An 18,205-nucleotide genomic window follows, 5' to 3' on the forward strand; every position below is an offset into this window, starting at 1 on the left:
TGGAGGAGCATCAATAGGACTTATTGACGGACTAGATGGAAGGTGGGTGAGGGACAGAGAGGACCCGCAGTTTAGGGCTCCATGGAATGGTGGCACCATCATTTACAGAAGTGGAGCCTGCTTGGGAGGAGTAGATCCGGGCGGGGAAGAGGGATTTGGAGTTGGGTGTGCAGGAGGTAACAGCTCAACATCCGGGAGGTTCTCCCCCACCCCTACAAATAATATTTAGTAAAAGTGATTTGTATGAGAGTACTCAGAAAAAAATAGAGTTGGAAAAGAAAAGAGGTTCTAGGAGTATTCTTAAAATTTCAGACACCTATAACTCAGAAAAAAACCCCCTTCATATTAATAAAATATAACCCTTTTAGAATTAGCCACACAAAAGTCATTTGAAAGGAATTTGTGACTCTCTCACATTCTTTTGCATACTTAACGGGGGGCCAAAAATAAATCGGGCTTTTAACACACTGGTCTGTCCCTCATTCATTTGACCATATTTTGGAGAGTCTACTGCAAGGCACTCTATCAGGCAGTGTGCATACAATGAAATCAATGGGATGGTCATGTTGTTTTTTAAACATTATGGAGCACATGCTGTGTGCACAGTACTAGATGCTTTGAGTAGACAACAAATGGAAAATTGATTCTCTACTCAAAGAAAAGAGCCCAAATTGGAGAGGCAGAGCATGCCAGCTAAGGTTTGCAAGGATATTGTTTCTTTTTTAATTTCTGCGAATCTAATTTTTTTTTTTTTTTTGGTATTGGGGAATGAACCCAGGGCTGCTTAACCACGGAGCCACATTCTTTAAGACAGGACCTTGCTAAGTTGCTAAGGCTGGTTTTGAACTCGCAGTCCTCCTGCCTCAGCCTCCCATGTCACTGGGATTGCAGGTGTGCACCACCAGGCCTGGCTTGCATATCTGATGTTCTTAGGCCATGAAGAGAGATTCATAACTCCTCCCTTCTTCTTTCCACCCAAAGAAGTTGAGTTACCTCTATTTCTGGATAGTGAGAGGGCTTCTCTGGTGCAGAGAAGAATATTTTTGTCTATGTTATACTTCTAGTTAATTGGTATTTCAAGCATGCCAGCATTTATAGTCCTGATTTCTGGGGAGAAGAGATGTAAAGAATGCAATAGCACTTCTAATGGCTTGTTTCTTTTCCCTATTCAAACAAACACAGTCCCTGCTTTAACACGAGTATTCACTATTGGTTTGGAACTCTATATACTTCCCGTATAGCTAGCGTATGGATTGGATGCAGGCTTACTCAACAGCAGCCTTTTCTGGGCTGATTGTATTTGCTTTATTAAGATGCAGCTGAACCTTTGGGTGGCTTGTTGTCAGAAAGAACAGCTTAGCATCAATTATGCTGAAACAAGAACCATTATATTTAGCAGTCATTGTCTAGTTTTTAAATGGACTTTATTAAATAACCCCAGATAAAAGCTTAGTTCATTCAACCGATTGGGTACATTTACTGATAAGTCATCCTGGCAGACCCACGATGATGTAATTCTACTTGGAAAGATATTCTCAGTAGGGTTCATGGTGAAGAGTTCATTTGTGCTCAATGCGATCAGCTGATAGAGGCAATATTCAGGGGAGTGTCAAAATGATTTCTTTATGCTTTATGCTGCCAAATTCTGTGCATATTCCTAAACAGGTTCAAACATTTTGTTTTGTTTTTCATTATTGTAACCAATATAATTAACCTAAACAAGTTAAAGGAGGATAAGTTTATTTTGGCTCAGGTTCCAGAGGTGTCAGTCCATGGCTGGCTGACTCCATTGCTTTGGATCTGAGGTGAGGCAGCACACCATGGTGGAAGGGCATGGCTGAGAAAGCTGCTCAGCTCATGGCAGCCAGGAAGCAGAGGGTGAGAGAGAAAGGCATGAGGGATAAGAAAAACCTTCCCAGTGCCCTCCTCCAGTAACCTACCTCCTTCCACCAGTTCCCACCACCTATAATCCCCATCACCTCCCAGTCGTCCATTCTTCCATCAGTGGATTAATCCACTGATGAGGTGAAAACTGTTCTGAACCCATCGTTTCCCAAGTCTCCCCTCTGAATAGAGCTGCACTGGGGAACAAAGCTTCAACACACAAGTCTCTGGAGGCATTTCCTATCCAAACCATAACACTGTTCATTAAGAAATACCTTAGATCATTCCCCTAGGAGCAGTGCAGCCAGTTTCTATGTCATTTCACTTGAACAAGAATGGAAGATTTTTCTAAATTGTTTGCCATAGAAGAAGTCTGTCTCTGTTACATATAATTTGGATGTGGAATGTGCCTGGAAGCCTTGAGCCCCAATGGTGGTGTTATTGGAAGGTGGTGGAAATTTTAGGAATGGAGCCTACTTGGAGGAAGCAAGTCACTGGGGGTGTGTCTTGGAAGGGTTTATTTTGTCCTTGGCCCCTTTCGTATGCTTTCTGCATATCTCTTTGCTTCCTGGCTGTCATGAGGTGAGCAGCCCGCTCCTTCACACTGTCTTGCTGCCATAATGTTCTGCCTCACTTCAGCCCAAAGCAATGGACTGAGCACGGGCTGAAATCTCTGAAACTGTGATCCAAAATAAACCTTTCCTCTTCTAAGTTGATTTTCTCAGGTATTGTGTCACAGCAATGGAAAGCTGATTAATACATTCTCCTTTATGTCTCGTATCTGAAGCATATGGATTTCTCTTTAATCAATGATACGTGATGTTAGCCCAGCAGATGTTCAGCAGAGAAATTAAAAATTAAACTTTGCCATTCAGAATATTTAAGTTTAGTTGTTACTCAGTGCTTAAGAGGGTCTAAATGGCATCCATTTATTAGTTTCTTTTAGTCACTGGATTTAGTTATACCACCAGAAAGTCAATACCTGGACTGCATCATCTTGTGCTTTATATTGGGTTAGTATTAGAAGTGTCATTTGAAGAATATTTAGTATCTTATGCAAACAACACAAGAAAATCATAGTTTGTTAATTTATCTGATGTTCCTTATATAAAGAGTCATATGATAAATTCCTGCTTGAGTGGCTTGGGGGTATAGCTCAGTGGTACAGCGCTTGCCTAGCATGCATGAAGCCCTGGGTTCCATTCCAACACCACCCAAAGCAGAACAAAGAAACAAATTCCTTCTTGAAACTAGTACCAGAGAAATCTTAATCCCTTTACATGGCTCTATATATTTTCCTTCCTTGAGAGGTGGGAACTCTATACAAAGCCACACATATTTTACTCTTTCCATGAAGGCCAGTTAATTAAGGAATTTATTCTGTCATCTGCTAATATCTTTAGGTATCCTCATATTTTAAATTAAATATTTCAGGTTTCTTATTCATTTTTTTTGGGGGGATGGGGGTGTTCAAGGGGTTGAATCCAGGGGCAGTCTACCCCTGAGCTACATCCCCAGCCCATCTTAAAAATTTGAGACAGAATTTCATTAAATTGCTGAGGCTGGCCTCAAAGTTGTGATCCTCCTGCCTAAGCCTCCTGAGTTGCTGGGATTATGGGCATATGACACTGTGCCAACTCTCATTCCGCTCTTAAAAGTGTGCAGCACAGCTTTGTAACTACCGTAAGTCTTTCTGAATAATAAAAGAGAAGAGGTCACCTACTCAAATAGCCTTTCTCTGACAAAACTCAGAATAAATCAGCTCCCTGTCCCTAGGCCCCTGACCATTTTTTCTTATCAAAGCATTCTTCCTTCATTGCACCTAAACAATTTATAATTATTACTTTTAATTGGTTTCCTTTTGTAATTTTTGTCTCTTCTGCCTGGGCTCCAAACTCCATGAAGACAGAAATTGTGTCTCTTTCTTAGTATGCCCTCTCTGGATGACTCCAGCATGTAATAAATGCTCCATAAAAACTTGTTGCTGCCAAATTATCAACAAATTGTAACTATCCTAGCATTATCAGTCATTAAAAGTCTTATAGCATTGCACTTCAAACTTCCAGCATTAACTTTTTTGGTGAATTAAACTTCCAGCATTAACTCATTGGAGAATTAAACTAGTACATGATAATGTGCATAATAATTCTTTGGCTCATTTGAAAGGTTTGCAATTTAGGTTTTTGTGAATAGTCCTAGGTGTTTTGCAAAAAGTAATAATTAATTTAGATGAAAAGGGGATATTGCAGAATTAAAGGAACCATCAGGATTCACAACCTAGTAAATAAATGAAAAAGGTGATGCTGATAACATGGTCATCCACAGCACAATGCTTCCATCAAAAGTCACAGAAAAAGATAAGAAGATAGTTAAGATGAAATGGGAAAGAAGAATTTAGACCCAGAAATCTTCATTTCTTCCTTCTATGGGCAAGGCCTTCCTAGTCTTGCTTTTCTCCTCCTCCAAATTGCCCTCTTTTGTTCCTTCCCTTCCTTAAATTGTCAGATCTCTTTAGTCTCTTCTAATCTGTGACAATTTCTGTTTTTTCTTGCCCTCATGGCCTTGAAATATTTGAAGATTTATTGTCGGATATTTTGTAGAATGTCTCCAAGTTTGGGTGTGTCCAGTATTTTCTAATGAAAGATTGAGGTTACAAATTTTTGTGGAAGAATACAAAGGAAGTGATACACCCTTTTTGTCACATCATATCAGAGTACATGACATCTATATGAGTTATTATCAGGGATCCTTAACCTTCATTGTTTGGTTATGGTGATGTATGGTCGTCAGTTTTCCATTACTGTAACAAAACATTTGAGATAATCGACTTAAAAAGAGGAAGGGTTTATTTTGGCCTGTGGTTTTAGAGGTTTCAGTCCATGGTGAGTTGTCCCATTGTTTCTGGGCCTGCATCCAGGCAGCACATCACCGTGGAAGCATGTATCAGAGGCAGCTACTTACTTCACAGCCAGGATGCTAAAGAAAGAACAGAGGAGACTGAGGTTCCACAGTCTTCTTTGGGGGTACACCCTCAATTATGTAAGGGCTCCCATTTGGCCTCATATTCACCATCTCCCCCAGCTCAGAGGCTGAGGACCAAGCCTCCAACGCACGGTCTTTACGGGTTAGGATCCATAGTGTAGTAGGTGATGTTGGCCAGCTTTCTCTACTATAAAGTTTTTCCCCCTTCTTTCTATACCTTGTTTGATGTGCGTGAAATATTTTTTAAACTCAAGGATTTAAATGTTGTTTTATTTAGTTTCCAAACTTATGGGATTCTGGAAGTTATCCTTTTGTTAAAATTTTGAATTTTATTGAATAATGCCAAAGTACATTGTTTGTATGTTACTGATCATTTGGAATTCATTGAAGTTTATTTGTGGCCTAATTCATGATCTATTTTTGTAAATACTTCAAATGTGCTGCTTGAACAAAAAATCTGTTTTCGTCCATAGCTTAATTTCCACATCTATGAAATAGGAAGAACCAAAAATATCCAACTCCTTTTATTTTTGGAAGGTTGCAAAACCAAGGATCAAATTGAAAGAGAAAAAACATTACATTTGTTCTTTTTGATTCTCTTGAGAATTCACAATGGGTATATCTTGACACAAATAAACATAATAGAGGTGTAAAAGGAAGTATCTGTCCTTCCTGAAAGTGGGTTCATTACCGCTGGATAACAGGTGCTTAATCCTCTATGGGGGCTCAGTTCCAGCCTACAGAGAGGAACTGGCCAGAGTCGGGAAGTAACCACCTGTGAGAGTGAGCCTGGTCTGTGGTTTCTTAGAGACCCACTAGCTGTGGATATTTATATAAACAAGCTGAACCTTTAGTGTGTTGCTGAGAAGGATACCGATGTGCTGAGGTGGAGTGGGGTCCTTCAGCAGGCTGGTGGGTAGCAGTTGGACAGTCACTCAGAGTGCCAGGCTAGTTGCTTAGGAGGTAGTGCAGACACACATCCACAGGAAGAGGAATTTGATGATCAAGGGCTTATCTTAGTGATTTAATTTAGAGTCAAATGACTAGCCCTTACCATAAGGATGCCATGCCCTTAAACTATAGCCTAATTCTTGTATTCTCTCTTGCCCTTTTTTCTTTTCTTCCATAAACCCTCGTGGACCTTACTGTTTTCTCCCCACCCTCTCCTGGACATGACCATCAGTGCTCACTTCCTAGTTCCAAGGAGATCTTGAGCTTTGCCAAATGCCATGAGTCACCAAGACATATTTAAAACTTCACAAGGGTATTTATTATGCTATTTTTTTCAACTTTTCTATTTGTTTGAAAACTGCCAAAGTTTACACTTGGAAAAAAATACATTTGTTTTTCCATTACAAAAAAGTTAGTAATCCTTAGCTATTGGTAATCATGCAAGAGATTTCTATTGTATCTGGATGAAGACGGAGAATGTTGTTAATACCTGTTCACATATAGAAAAGGCAAGGACAACAACTGAGAGCAACAGGATGATATGCCAATTTTATTTTGGGCTCTTATTAGAAAAACAGACTCTGCACTATACAGGGCTGTGTGTGTTCTGGAAAGAGCCTGAAATCAGAGTGATGTGATTAGAATTCAGATTTTGCTTCATATTGGCTGTGAGATATTGGCTGAGACAACTGATATTTCTGATTCCAGTCTGTACATAGAATACTTGCTGCCTTTGAAAAATATTGTCACACTGTATACTATAGTAACACTGTAAACTGAATACAATTATTAGAAGGTTTCAAAGAGGGAGGTTTAGAATTGTTCTCCACTGATTTGCTCACACAGATATTGTCATCTTTCACCAGAGGTGTTGGTTGTGAAAAATGTGTGTAAAAAGAACCTTTGCAATTTTTTTTTCTGTTATTGTCAACCAATTTTTAGCAGAACGTGACTTTCTGTATATATCATCTAATTGATTTTGAAATGAATGAATTTATTGATCGGCCATCTCATTTCATAAAGGAATTTGAGGAAGAAAACTTGAATTGACATTCTCGTATCTCTTTATATTTGGGTCATGCATGTTGTCTTGCTTTCCAGATTTAAAATGTGCTGAATGCAGATTGGTCCTCAGCACCAACCTCTCCTCAATTTAGTACACCTCTCTGTTTCCAAGATGGAAAGTATTTGCCCCAGACATCCTTGCCGCTTTTGTTCTCCCTATGAATTGGCCTCACCAACTGCTTACAGCAGAGTGAGGTTTGCAGGTGCTGTTCTGATGCTGCTGGAAAATACATAAAACCATCGAGAGAGCATAGTTTTTCTGCAGTGGTGGTCCAGTGCTCATTTAATTGCTCAGTCACTGTTGAGGAGGTTGGAGACAGGAATGACAACTTCCAGAGTCCATCATCTAACTGAGGCCAAGAGTTGGTTTGGCAGTGTTGTCTGCAGAGTCATCCTTCGGTCCTCAGCCCTCCGCCAGCCTTTCCGGTGATTCTGAGCATCTCCCATTCCTTCTAGGTCTAGAGTATCTAGCTGATTGCTGCCACGGAATCCTCTGACTTGTCCGTTCTGTGGCCAGAAACCCTGTTGAGGTCAAGAAATGACCTTGCATTTTAGAGGTGGGGAACAGATTCTAAATGAATAAGTAAAAAAAAAAAGTTTTAATAAAGCAATGATATGTGTTGTAGGTAATAATAAAGCTGGACAGGACAGGAGCATAGATAAATGTGGGTGTGTTGACGTTTTAAACGCAGTAGTCAGGGAAGACTTTGCTGCTAAAGTGACTTTTGACCTGCCTCTCATGGCAATTGTGTGCAAGGCCCGGGTGGAGTTAACTGTGTTAAGATGCAATGACCCATTTACTCCTAGGTTATCTAAGTTGTTTTCCATTTTCAGGCGGGCGTATTGTTTACCCACAGCAAACATGGCAGGAAAAACTTCAAACTGACCCTGGAGCCCTCAAAAATGATGGCCACAGCACTTCCTGTGCTTGCCCTCAACAAAGATGGCGGCAATACTTCCTGTTTAGGGATTTCGCCTTCAACAAAGATGGTGCTTATGGTACAGGTTTCCTAACAGTCTGGATTCCGGTTGTAGTTTTTTTTTTTTTTTTTTTTTTTTAAGCTACGTGTTTGCAGACGTAAGTAACAGGAATCCATTTTTTTTTTTTTTTTAATTTCTCGAATGCCCCGCGCTGTGGCGTTGGGCCCTGGGTGGCTCTCTCGCCTTCTTAACTTGTTCTGGTTTCTGAGCCGGGCCAGGGTTGGGGTGGCGGTGCCGGGTACCGTTCTCCCCTCGGTCCGCTGTGAAGATCCTTCCGCGGTTCACTTTGCCCCGAAAATCTCTCACAGTTCGTTCTGTGTGTGACACACTAAAGATCTCAGTTGCCTAGGCCGGGAGGTTTTTTTTTTTTGGACGTTCCAGATGAGCGCTCGAAGGCAAATACGGACCCGCTCCTCCTCCTCACCTGCCCGCCCCCGCCCCGGGGAGCTGAGGAGCGCGGGGCCCGGTGCTGGGAGCCCCGTCCGCCCCCTCCGCGCCACACAGGCTACGTCGCCACAGCCCAGCCGCCTCAGTCGCCAGCGACCTTCAAAACCTGGGTGGCTTCTGACCAGTGTCGGCGTGTGGCTTTTTAAAAATTATGATTATTAAGGAGAATAACTCACTAAATGCCCCGTGCGTGTGTGGCCAGGGCAGTGCAGTGATGGAGATTCGGACTGCATAAGGTTTATTGTATACTGGACACATGCAATAAATATATTGCTTGTAAGTGACGATGGTGTAAAGGCCTTTTCTCTTAGTGAAAAAGATCCTTAAACTCATTGGTACCTCTGGTTTCTGTCCTCCACTCCCGTTGCTTGTCAGGTTCTGCAAATGCCCGTGGTCATTTTTGGAAAATTGCAGTGATGGTGGCGGGCAATCTCTGCACTGTTAGGAGGAAAACACCATTTCTTCTCTAAAATGTGTTAAAATAAAATGCCGCTTTGTAATCCTTGCATACACATTTTTAAGACTTTTTAAGCACAGTCTCTGGCCTGCTTTTTGGTCAGATCTCTTTATGGAAAGAGGACCTCATTATGTAAAAAGCAGAAACAGAAAAGGTGATTCATCTCCACTGTTGTTCCCTGTGTTGGGACGCATCTGAAGTTAACTTGGCTTGTTTTAACAGCCTTGTAGTAAACACCAGGGCCTGATATTCAGCATGCTAAGTTTCAAAAATCTGCCAGTTGTTAACACTGCAGCAACTACCTCTAGGGGTGCATCAGCATTCCTATAATCTGAGCCATGATTTTGTCTCTTTCCAGGGGGAAATGGAGGCCAGAGACAAGCAAGTGCTCCGCTCCCTCCGCCTGGAGCTGGGTGCAGAGGTACTGGTGGAGGGACTGGTTCTTCAGTACCTTTACCAGGAAGGAATCTTGACAGAAAACCATGTCCAAGAAATCAAAGCTCAAGCCACAGGCCTCCGGAAAACAATGCTGCTGCTGGATATCCTCCCCTCTAGGGGTCCAAAAGCATTTGATACCTTCCTAGATTCCCTGCAGGAGTTTCCCTGGGTGAAGGAGAAGCTGGAGAAGGCAAGAGAAGAAGCTGTCATTGAGCTGCCTGCAGGTAGGCCCCCAAAGGATCACTTCAAACCAGCTCCGAAATTGTTGGCACTTACACCTTTTGGATTGGAAGTTAATGTGGGCAGGGGTCAGTGGTTCATGCAAGGGAGTAAAGAGTTTGGAAGGAATAGGGTGAGGAGGTGGCAATGTAGGAGAGGAAGAATGGACCATGACTGAGAGGTTGTGGAGGGAGCTCAGAGTCCATTTAGAAATGCTTCCAGGGAAACTTGGCAAGTCACTTGGGAGGCATGTTCTCATCAGAGAGCCAGGTCATATCTCAGCTCTTGGCATCAGGAGCCATTTGGAAAGTGCAGATAGGAAAGCAGGCTTTGGCCTGCTGATAATTGATTTGTGGGGTGCCAGAGCTGCCAGCTGGAAAAGGTCAGATTCATGGAGGAGGAGACAGCCTCTAGGAAGGTATGCCCTGCACCTGTCCCCTGGGCTGTCCTACAAGGCCAAAGGGGATTGTTTTGAAGACTGACTGACTTTGTTTTTAAAGGCTATTGGCTTAAAGTGTCCTTTTTGGTTTGGCTCTGTTCAGATATCTGTAGTATTTAATTTGGTAAGGGCAATACTTCGGGGAGGGTCTCATTTTGATTTTAAGAATTGAAAGCAGTAGAAAAGAAAAAGTTCTGGTGCTGTTGGCCTAGCTTGGGGCAGGAAGATGCGGTATGAAACATTTGTTCCTTTTTAACAGCTCTCATCACTTCTACCTTTTACAAAGATTGAGGAACAGAGAAATGAACAACTAAAAATGATAATTTTTTTTTTCAGTACTGGGGATTGAACCCAGGACTTTGTATATGCCAGGTGCGCATTCTACCATGGAAGTACATCCTCAGCCGAGGCTGGCCCCCTGAGCTTGTGATCTTCCTGCTGTTAGTCTCTTGGTAACTGGGGTTGCAGGCATGTGGCAAAAAGGAATAAAATTTTAGAAGAGAATTGAAAATTGACTTGCAGACTTGCAGACTTGCAGATCTTTTTTTGTATTAAGTATTTTGATAGTGAAAGGCTTTCGGTTCGCCTGTTTTGTTGTTTCCTACTATGTGCTGCCAGGAGGAACCTCTAAGTCAATTACCAGGAAAGCACCAATAATTTTTTAACATCTTCCCAATCCTACATTTATGTTTTGCTTTCACTAAATTGGTAGAGATGTCTTAGATACTTGGCTTGGTTTTAATTTTGTAAGGACAGTCCAAACTGAGTTATAGATTTTCTTAGCAGAGCTAATATATCAACATCCTCTGAAGTTTCTGATACAGTGATAATTAAAACTACGCCAAGTCAGTGGTCTCTAGACTTTGTTGTTGCTGGTTTTTAAATACGAGTATAGCTAGTTTAAAAATATGCTACTAATACGAGACCACTTTTATTGCTTTTATTTTTATTATGTCATCTTTTGAATGATTTTTTTCAGACCACATTAGTATTAAATAATCATAATTCTTCTTTTTTCATTAATGACATATGTCTGAATATTTGACCAGCATGAGATAATCAGTTAGGAAGACCGATAAAAATCTCAGTGGGAAAAACAAAAATATTTTTATTCCTAGCTTGACTAAATTACATGTAAAGTATGGTTTAGGCTTTTTGAAATACTGAAAATGGCTGGCCTTGGAGGACCACGGATGTTCTCAGCATGGACTGTGCTTACAAAATTAAATGCTCTAGCTGTCTGAACAAATCCAGGCTAATGTATCTTAAGATGTTTCTACTAATTTACTGAAAGCAGAACAGATAACTCAGGATTGGAGAGATGTTAAAGAATTATTGGTGCTTTCCTGATATTTGACTTAGAGGTTCCTCCTGGCAGCACATAGTTGAAAACAACAAACCAGGGGAATTGAAAGCCTCTCACTATCAAAACATTTAATTATATGATCATTATAGGTGATGTAAATAGTACTGCTGCACCTCTTTTGCGGAAGTGTGACCCCCATTTCCTCAGATTCATTCAGACAGCAAGAAGCAGTTAAGACAGTTTCTACCACATGAAAGTTATAGAGAAACTGAGGGAAAAATAGGTTTTTGAAAGCAAGCAGAATGAAGCAGTATATAGTGGAGAAAAACTGTGCATATATATGTGTTAAAGTTTAGAAATATAAGGTTTTCCTCAAAGTTTGTTAATTTTGTAGAAGGGGTCAAATGGAGAGATAGTGTGGCTTAGAAAGAAACAGTATTTGTAATTGATTTCCTTTTATTGAGTAACACTGCTATTGAAAAAAGTATTCTGAAGCAGAGATTTGTTTGATTTATGTATGTCTCTGTGTACCTTCCACCATGACAGTTACGTACATTCATTTTTTTAGACAGGTGTTTTTATTAAATGTTGACTATTTAAAATAATATTATAAAATATAAGTAATATTTGAAGAATAAGGTAAAGTAAACATCTGTCTTCTCATCACTTAGTTTAAGAAAAATATGACAATTGTTTTGAGAATCTCTGGTGCTTCTTTCTGGTCCCCTCCTTTTTAGCCCTCACTCACTGGTAAACCTTGAATTTGGGGTTTGTTGTTCATTCTCTTCCTCACTTTGTAGTTTCCATATCATGGAAATCACTTTTAAAATCTACATGTCGTTGAAGAATATAGTATGTTATGGGTTCTAGTGGTAAATGTGTGGATATGTATATATAGATACTTAATGTGTAGGAGAGATGGAAGAAATGATATATTTTAAAGGAGTTGACAGTTAATAGCTTTCTTGCTTGAGACATTAAAATATATTTAAATGTTTAAAGTAATTAATTTCATAGCAATATTTTAAATCTTAAATTAAGTTGGAATTTAATGAATTGGAAACCTAGGCATTTTTGTTTGTTTGTTTTTTATTGCTTTTTTTTTTTTTAAATTCTGGATGACTATCAGAGGTACAATTCCTTCCAATTTAATGTCTGGAAAAAAGCAGATAAACCCAGAAGGCTATTTCCTAGGACCTCAGGGCTTCTCCAGCATTGTAACAGAGTTTTAACAAGCTTTGCAGTAGGCCACTTATATTGTTGTAGTGGCATCTTTGAACTTTGAAGAACTGGACTGTGGGAAAATGTGGTGCTTCTGTCTGAATGTATATGCATTCACTGCCTCTTACTTTTCACTCATTTTGGTTGCAATCATTAATTTGTTTGTATGGATTTCTTGGCCTTCTCTTCAGAGGCCTTGAGAACCTGAGAAGGAATGGCCTTCTCTGTAGGCAAGAGATTGATCCTCTTTAAGAATGAATTGATTTTAAGTTTTCTTGTTGTGTTCTTCTAGCAGATTCTTGGTTTTCCCTTTGTTTATCTAATTTTTATTTTTCATTTATCAATTTTGAACTGGCTCAGACTTTTTTTGGGGGGCGGTAATCCTGGTTAGTTGCTTATTTGTGTGCTGGATGTAGTTCTTTAGTGAACCCTATCTTGTTCTCCTTTTATTCTTCCACACCGCCTCCACAACACACACCCAGGGGATCCTAAAACATAAAAGCAAACAAACAAAAAACTAAAACCTTTGATTTTTTTCAGAATCTGCCTAGGTCTCCCAATCTCTGTTAATTAAAAAAAAAAAAAAAAGGCTAAGACATAAATGGATGACTTTTTTTTTTTTTTTACCCTATAAGGATTTTTACCTTTTAAAAGGGAAATTCTGACGATAAAATGACTTAATCTGTGTTGACACTATGGAAGGAACACTTTATAGCATGTCCCTCTCTGGCCAAGGTCATATACTAGATGTTAGATCAGCTGGACATCCTTTCTGGACTCCTGTCCTATCATTTTAGGAGATGGGGACAGTGTGGTATGTGAGTGTGAGCAGCCTGTGTCTGCCTGGCTTCCCACTCCCTGTGGGTCCTGCCTGCCCTGACCACTCACTCCAGTGCCTGGGCTCATCTGAATCTGGAAAGGTTTATCCGCAACCCCAGCCGCACTGTCTGGTGAGACTTAGCCTCTGGGTCATGGGACCTGTTTTCTCTAGGTTGGCCCTGGCTGTGGGACTGGGTCTCTGCCAAGATTTTCACTTATCAGTCTGCCTAGTAACCCTGCCTTTTACCCAAGTCTTCCTTTAGACTTGGGAGTTTGGTTTTTTTGTTTTTCTCTCCTCCCTCTCTTGATTCTTGCTTTATGTATTCTTAGCCACTGTCAAGAGTGAAGGTCAGATCTCTGGGACACAGTTCAGCGCCTCCTGTAATGAGCACCAGACACCTCAGCTCTTGAGCCTGCTGGAGTGGCTGTCCTGAGACTGTCACTTGTTCAGCAGGTTTTCCCCGAGGACCCTATGCCCCAGACTGCCTGGCTGTCCTCACTGGCACGGTGTTCAGGGCTCTGGCAGGTCTCTTTTCCTCCTGCCTATGGCTCCAGGGCTCAGCTTGTCCCTTGTGGAGCTGTTCTTGAATAATCATGCTGAGCCACCTCAGCTGCCACCCAAGATGCACTCTGGCTCTGAGATGTATACTTGGAGGCATCAGCAGTTACTAAGCTCTCGTGGCAGACTTATAGACATCATAATAGGCTCATTAGAGAAATTTCTAGCTAGGGATTCTTCTCATAGGATCCTGCAGTCATGCCGCATACCTGAGCCTGCTCTGCATAATTTCTGTATTGATCTCAGTTTATCTCCCTGTGAGCTGTCTAGGCTCTTCACTGTGGCTGAGTAGTGCTCACCTGTGGCATTGTGTGTGTGAAGGGAGAACACCTGATCAGTTTCTACCATGTGCTAGATGTTAAGTGCCAAGGGTTTAGCAGTAACCAAAACAAAGTCCCTGCTCACCTGGAGCTTTGTGGTTCTGGGGGAGAGGGTAAAGAACTGGGGACAACCATAAGCAAATGAATAAATAACCTATCTGGTGGTGATGAATGCTGTGAAGAGTGTGTGTGGGAGTGAGGGTGGCCAGGGAAGCCTCTCTGATGTGGGGACACTGGGTGGAGACCTGACTTCTGTGACAGAGTGGCCTGCAAGGACACAGGAACTAGAGTGGGAGCATGGGTGACAGTGTGGCTAGATAAGACACCATTCTCATAGAAATGAACCACATCTGCGTAGGCTCAGTCACCACTGTTTGTTGTGCTTCCTGTTGTACAGACATGACCTTGGCTGCTATTAAGATGATTCGAGATGATTTGTGGACATGGGATTAAATAATGCTTAATCACACAATGGGAATGTGTTTGCTTTTTACTTCTGTTATAGTCCTGGAAAGAATGATCAGAGGTTCTCATGCTTAAGGCCTTCTGTTGGCCTTAAATAATTAGCTAGAATTTAGTTGTAGTGCTTTTTGTGTGTGTGTGTCGGGGGAGTATCAATTTTAATGGGTTCCTTTCATTCAGGGCAAGTTCCTATTAAAAATACATTATTTTTATTTAACCAGTTAAGTCCCAGGATTTCCAATGCTATGATTATCTCAGTGAAATTGACATAGATACATTAAAATAGGTTGGAAACAATAATTCAGAGTTTACATATATTATTAATTACTGTTGCTATATTATATTGGCATTTTTCCATTATGCTAATTTCCATATTATTATGTTACATAATTAGACCATATATTATGTACAATGTTTAAGTTTTTAAAAGTGTTCCACAGCTGGGACAATGGGACAAACCGGATTAATTAAGCACAAATGAGTGAACAGAGGGCTAGTGATGTAGCCCAGTGGTAAAACACTTGCCCAACATGTTCAAGTCCCCAGATTTGAACCTCAGTACCAAAAAAAATAAAAAAAGAGAGAGAGACAACATAAAGAAAAATACTAAAAACATAATAGGAAGCCCTGGGGACATGGCAAGGAGTGTGAAGAATGCTTTTCGTGTGTTCCCAAGTGGACAACGTGGCAGGAGTGCGGGAGGAGCCGGGACCTGGCTGGTGTGGTGAGGGCAAGAGGGCCCTGGCTCTGTTCAGATGCAGACGCTGCTGCTCTCAAGGCACTTTCAGTTTTGCCCAGGCAGTTTATGCACAGTGACAGGAACTGGTTAAGCTTATTAGTAGAATTACTAAGTTTATAAGATTCTAAATGTTAAACACATGTATCTGCTGCTGTAACAGTCAGCAAGATGGAGCCAGATTCTGGTGTTATGGAATTTGGGAGCTGGGAGGGACTCAAAGATCATCTAATTTTTCTCTGAGCAAACAGAGGCCTAGGAGATTAAGTCAGCTTGCCCACGATCACACAGCTAGTTGATGTAATTTATTGCTGGGACTGGAATCCCAGCCTCCCAAATCTTGATTTAGGACTTTTCCTGCCTCGAAATCTTGGCTCCCCACTGGGTTTGAAATGGAATTGTATTATGCTGTAGTGTTAATAATTGAAAGAGGCTTTTTAAACATTGTACTAATGTATTTTTTTTTATTTTAAGGGGAAATTTTTCAAGGTCTTTTAGAGGTATAATGGGATGAGGTTTTACTAAAATATCTTATTTTTATTAGTGCTAATTTTAATCATTAAAAAATGATAGTTTAGTAGTGCATCTTATCAGAAGTTTTTTTTTTTTTCTCAGCTTCTGCAAGGCTGACATAAAGGAAGAGCGGAAGACTTTTATCGAGTATTTATGAGACTGATGAAATAATGCATCTGTTGGCAGCTAATTGCAGCTCTTTCTAGGAATAGTGAACCATGTGACAGGTCTTGTCCCAGCAGGGATGCCTCTGTTTCACTTAAAAAATGGATTTAATGTTCTTTTTGCTTAGAAAGTCTGACTGTGACTTTTTCCTCCCTCCTGTGGATGTATGGACCATTTGGCTACGTCAGTCACCCTGTTGACCTCAGGGTTGATTTAGCTCAGTCTTTCTGGCTGTGCACTGGAATCACCTGGGGAACTTTTAAAAAGTTCTGATGCTCAGACTCTGCTGTAGGCCAATCCTTTACAAAATCTTAGAAAGTGGGGCCTGGACAATGTAGCATAGATAATGCACACACTTGTGTTTGCAAACATAGGCACAAACACAAATTCCTCAGGAGGTTATTTTAAAATACAACCCAGGGTTAAGAACCTTGAGATCTGACCAGCTGATTAGGTAGGTGGCTCTTTGCTCACTTACTGCTCCCCAACTATGGGCTTCCCAAAGCTGTGCTCTTACTTAAAGAGTTGTTTTTGTTTTCAGGTGTGAGGACGTAGAGGGTGGTAGAAATGGAGGTGTAGAAGGATATTAGTTTGCAAATGTTTTCCCTTCTTGAATTTCTTGAACACTATTGCTTAAGAATGTTTCAGAATCTTGGACCCCATAATGTTGGTAGTGAAGACACTACCAACACTAAAATCCATTAGTGCTCTATGAGGAATGGGGTGTACAGGCTGGGTGCACATAAGAACAAAATTGTAGGTTTTTGCATTAGCTGGAGAATTTGAATTGGAGGCATTATTTTCATTTTACCTGTTCACATTGTGTGGTAGTTTCAAAATCTCAAAATACTTTGTGTTCTGTGGATCAAACTGTGTACAAATGGAGACAAATCCACTAATGAAGAAGGAGTTGGATGCTATATATCTGTTGGAACTTTTTATCTGTTCTCAGATATAAGCTGAACTGAAGGTGGCTTGAGAATAGATGAGAAGAAAGAGACAGATGGCCTCTGGTCAGAGTGCAACTGGCCTAGTCTCTCCTTCTGTAGGGTGGTCAGTCAGGCTGTCTGCCAAGATTTTGTTTGAATTAAAAATGAGTTCAGCTGGGCGTGGTGGTGCACACCTGTGCGGGCAGGAGGATTCCAAGTTCAAAGCCAACCTCAGCAAAAAATCCAGACATTAAGCAACTCAGTGAGATCCTGTCTCTAAATAAAGTACAAAATATGGCTGGAAATGTGGCTCAGTGGTCGAGTGCCCCTGAGTTCAACTCCCAGTACTGGAAAAAAAAAAAGAGTTTTAGTATTTCTTGTATCTCACCAAGAACCTCAGATGTCATTGGTAAAATAATTGTATTTAAGGGGGGCCTACTGTGTGCCAGGTACCCTTCTAAGTCCTTTGCATTTATTTACCCATTTAATAAATAATAATAACTTGATGAAGTCGATTATTACCCTCATTAGTCAGATGAGAAAATGTAGACATAGAGATATTAAGTATTTTTCTGAAGAAGACACAGTGTAGTTAGTAGAAAGAATTTGGAATCCAGGTACTTTGACTGCAAAGCCTGCTAACTCATATCCTATAAAAATATTTGCTTTCTCTCCTCCCAAATTCTGATAACCTTAGGCTGCTCTAGAGCCCATCATTACTAGCTCTCCCTCCTCCCTCCCCAGTCTTGCCTAGTTGCTCGCCTGAGGGGCTTGGCTGCTTTCTCTTTCCTGCCTGTTGTCCTGAGGTTCATTCCTGCCCGGTATCTCCCTCTCCCCCTCTCCCTCATTTTACCCTTATTTTGGCTGGGAGGTTAGGGTATAATGTAAGCCTACCTGGGGTCAAGGAAGGGTCTGTGTCTCTCCCATCCCAGCTGCTACCTTGAGAATAAAAGAAGACTAAATCTCAACTGTGATGAGGGGACAGTGAATTGGTCCCTCTGACAATGGAATCAGCCCCACTTTTGCAGTTCTTGAATCCTGTTGCCTAAAGCTGTCCGTTCAGCCACCAGCTTTTCTGGTGCTGCTGCTTCAGTTTCAGTGTGTGCTCAGTGAGGTGGTGTCCCTTTTTTGGGGAGGTATGGTTCATACATGCAGGCCGCTGCAGCTAGCTGCAGGAATGCCTGCTTTGCTTAGTGTTAACAGACAGCTGTGTTCATACTTATTCCTCAGTTTGGGCAAAAGGAGAGTGCCCTTGGAGGGCAATTCCCTAAGGAGGGTGAAAAAGGAATGTGTTGTATTTTTCCAAACATTA

The 18,205-nt window shown here is 41.0% G+C and overlaps 1 protein-coding gene across 9 annotated transcripts in view; it reads left to right on the forward strand.

Annotated features, from left to right (window-relative positions):
• CRADD (CARD and death domain containing adaptor protein) overlaps window positions 1-18,205 on the forward strand; it is a 263,193-nt gene that overhangs the window by 22,709 nt on the left and 222,279 nt on the right. For 6 of the 9 annotated variants that reach the window (XM_081309184.1, XM_081309189.1, XM_081309188.1 and 3 more), the window contains exon 2: window positions 9,126-9,429. In XM_081309184.1, the coding sequence (XP_081165310.1) occupies window positions 9,132-9,429 (298 nt within the window). In that variant the 5' untranslated portion in view covers window positions 9,126-9,131. Of the gene's footprint in view, window positions 1-7,810; window positions 7,961-8,567; window positions 8,587-9,125; window positions 9,430-10,199; window positions 10,301-18,205 lie in introns of those variants that run through there. The other 3 variants (XM_081309183.1, XM_081309186.1, XM_081309187.1) reach the window with 3 other exon arrangements.

Source organism: Spermophilus citellus (genome assembly GCF_964194105.1).
Source record: "Spermophilus citellus genome assembly, chromosome: 10".
NCBI classification, from domain to species: Eukaryota; Metazoa; Chordata; class Mammalia; order Rodentia; family Sciuridae; genus Spermophilus; species Spermophilus citellus.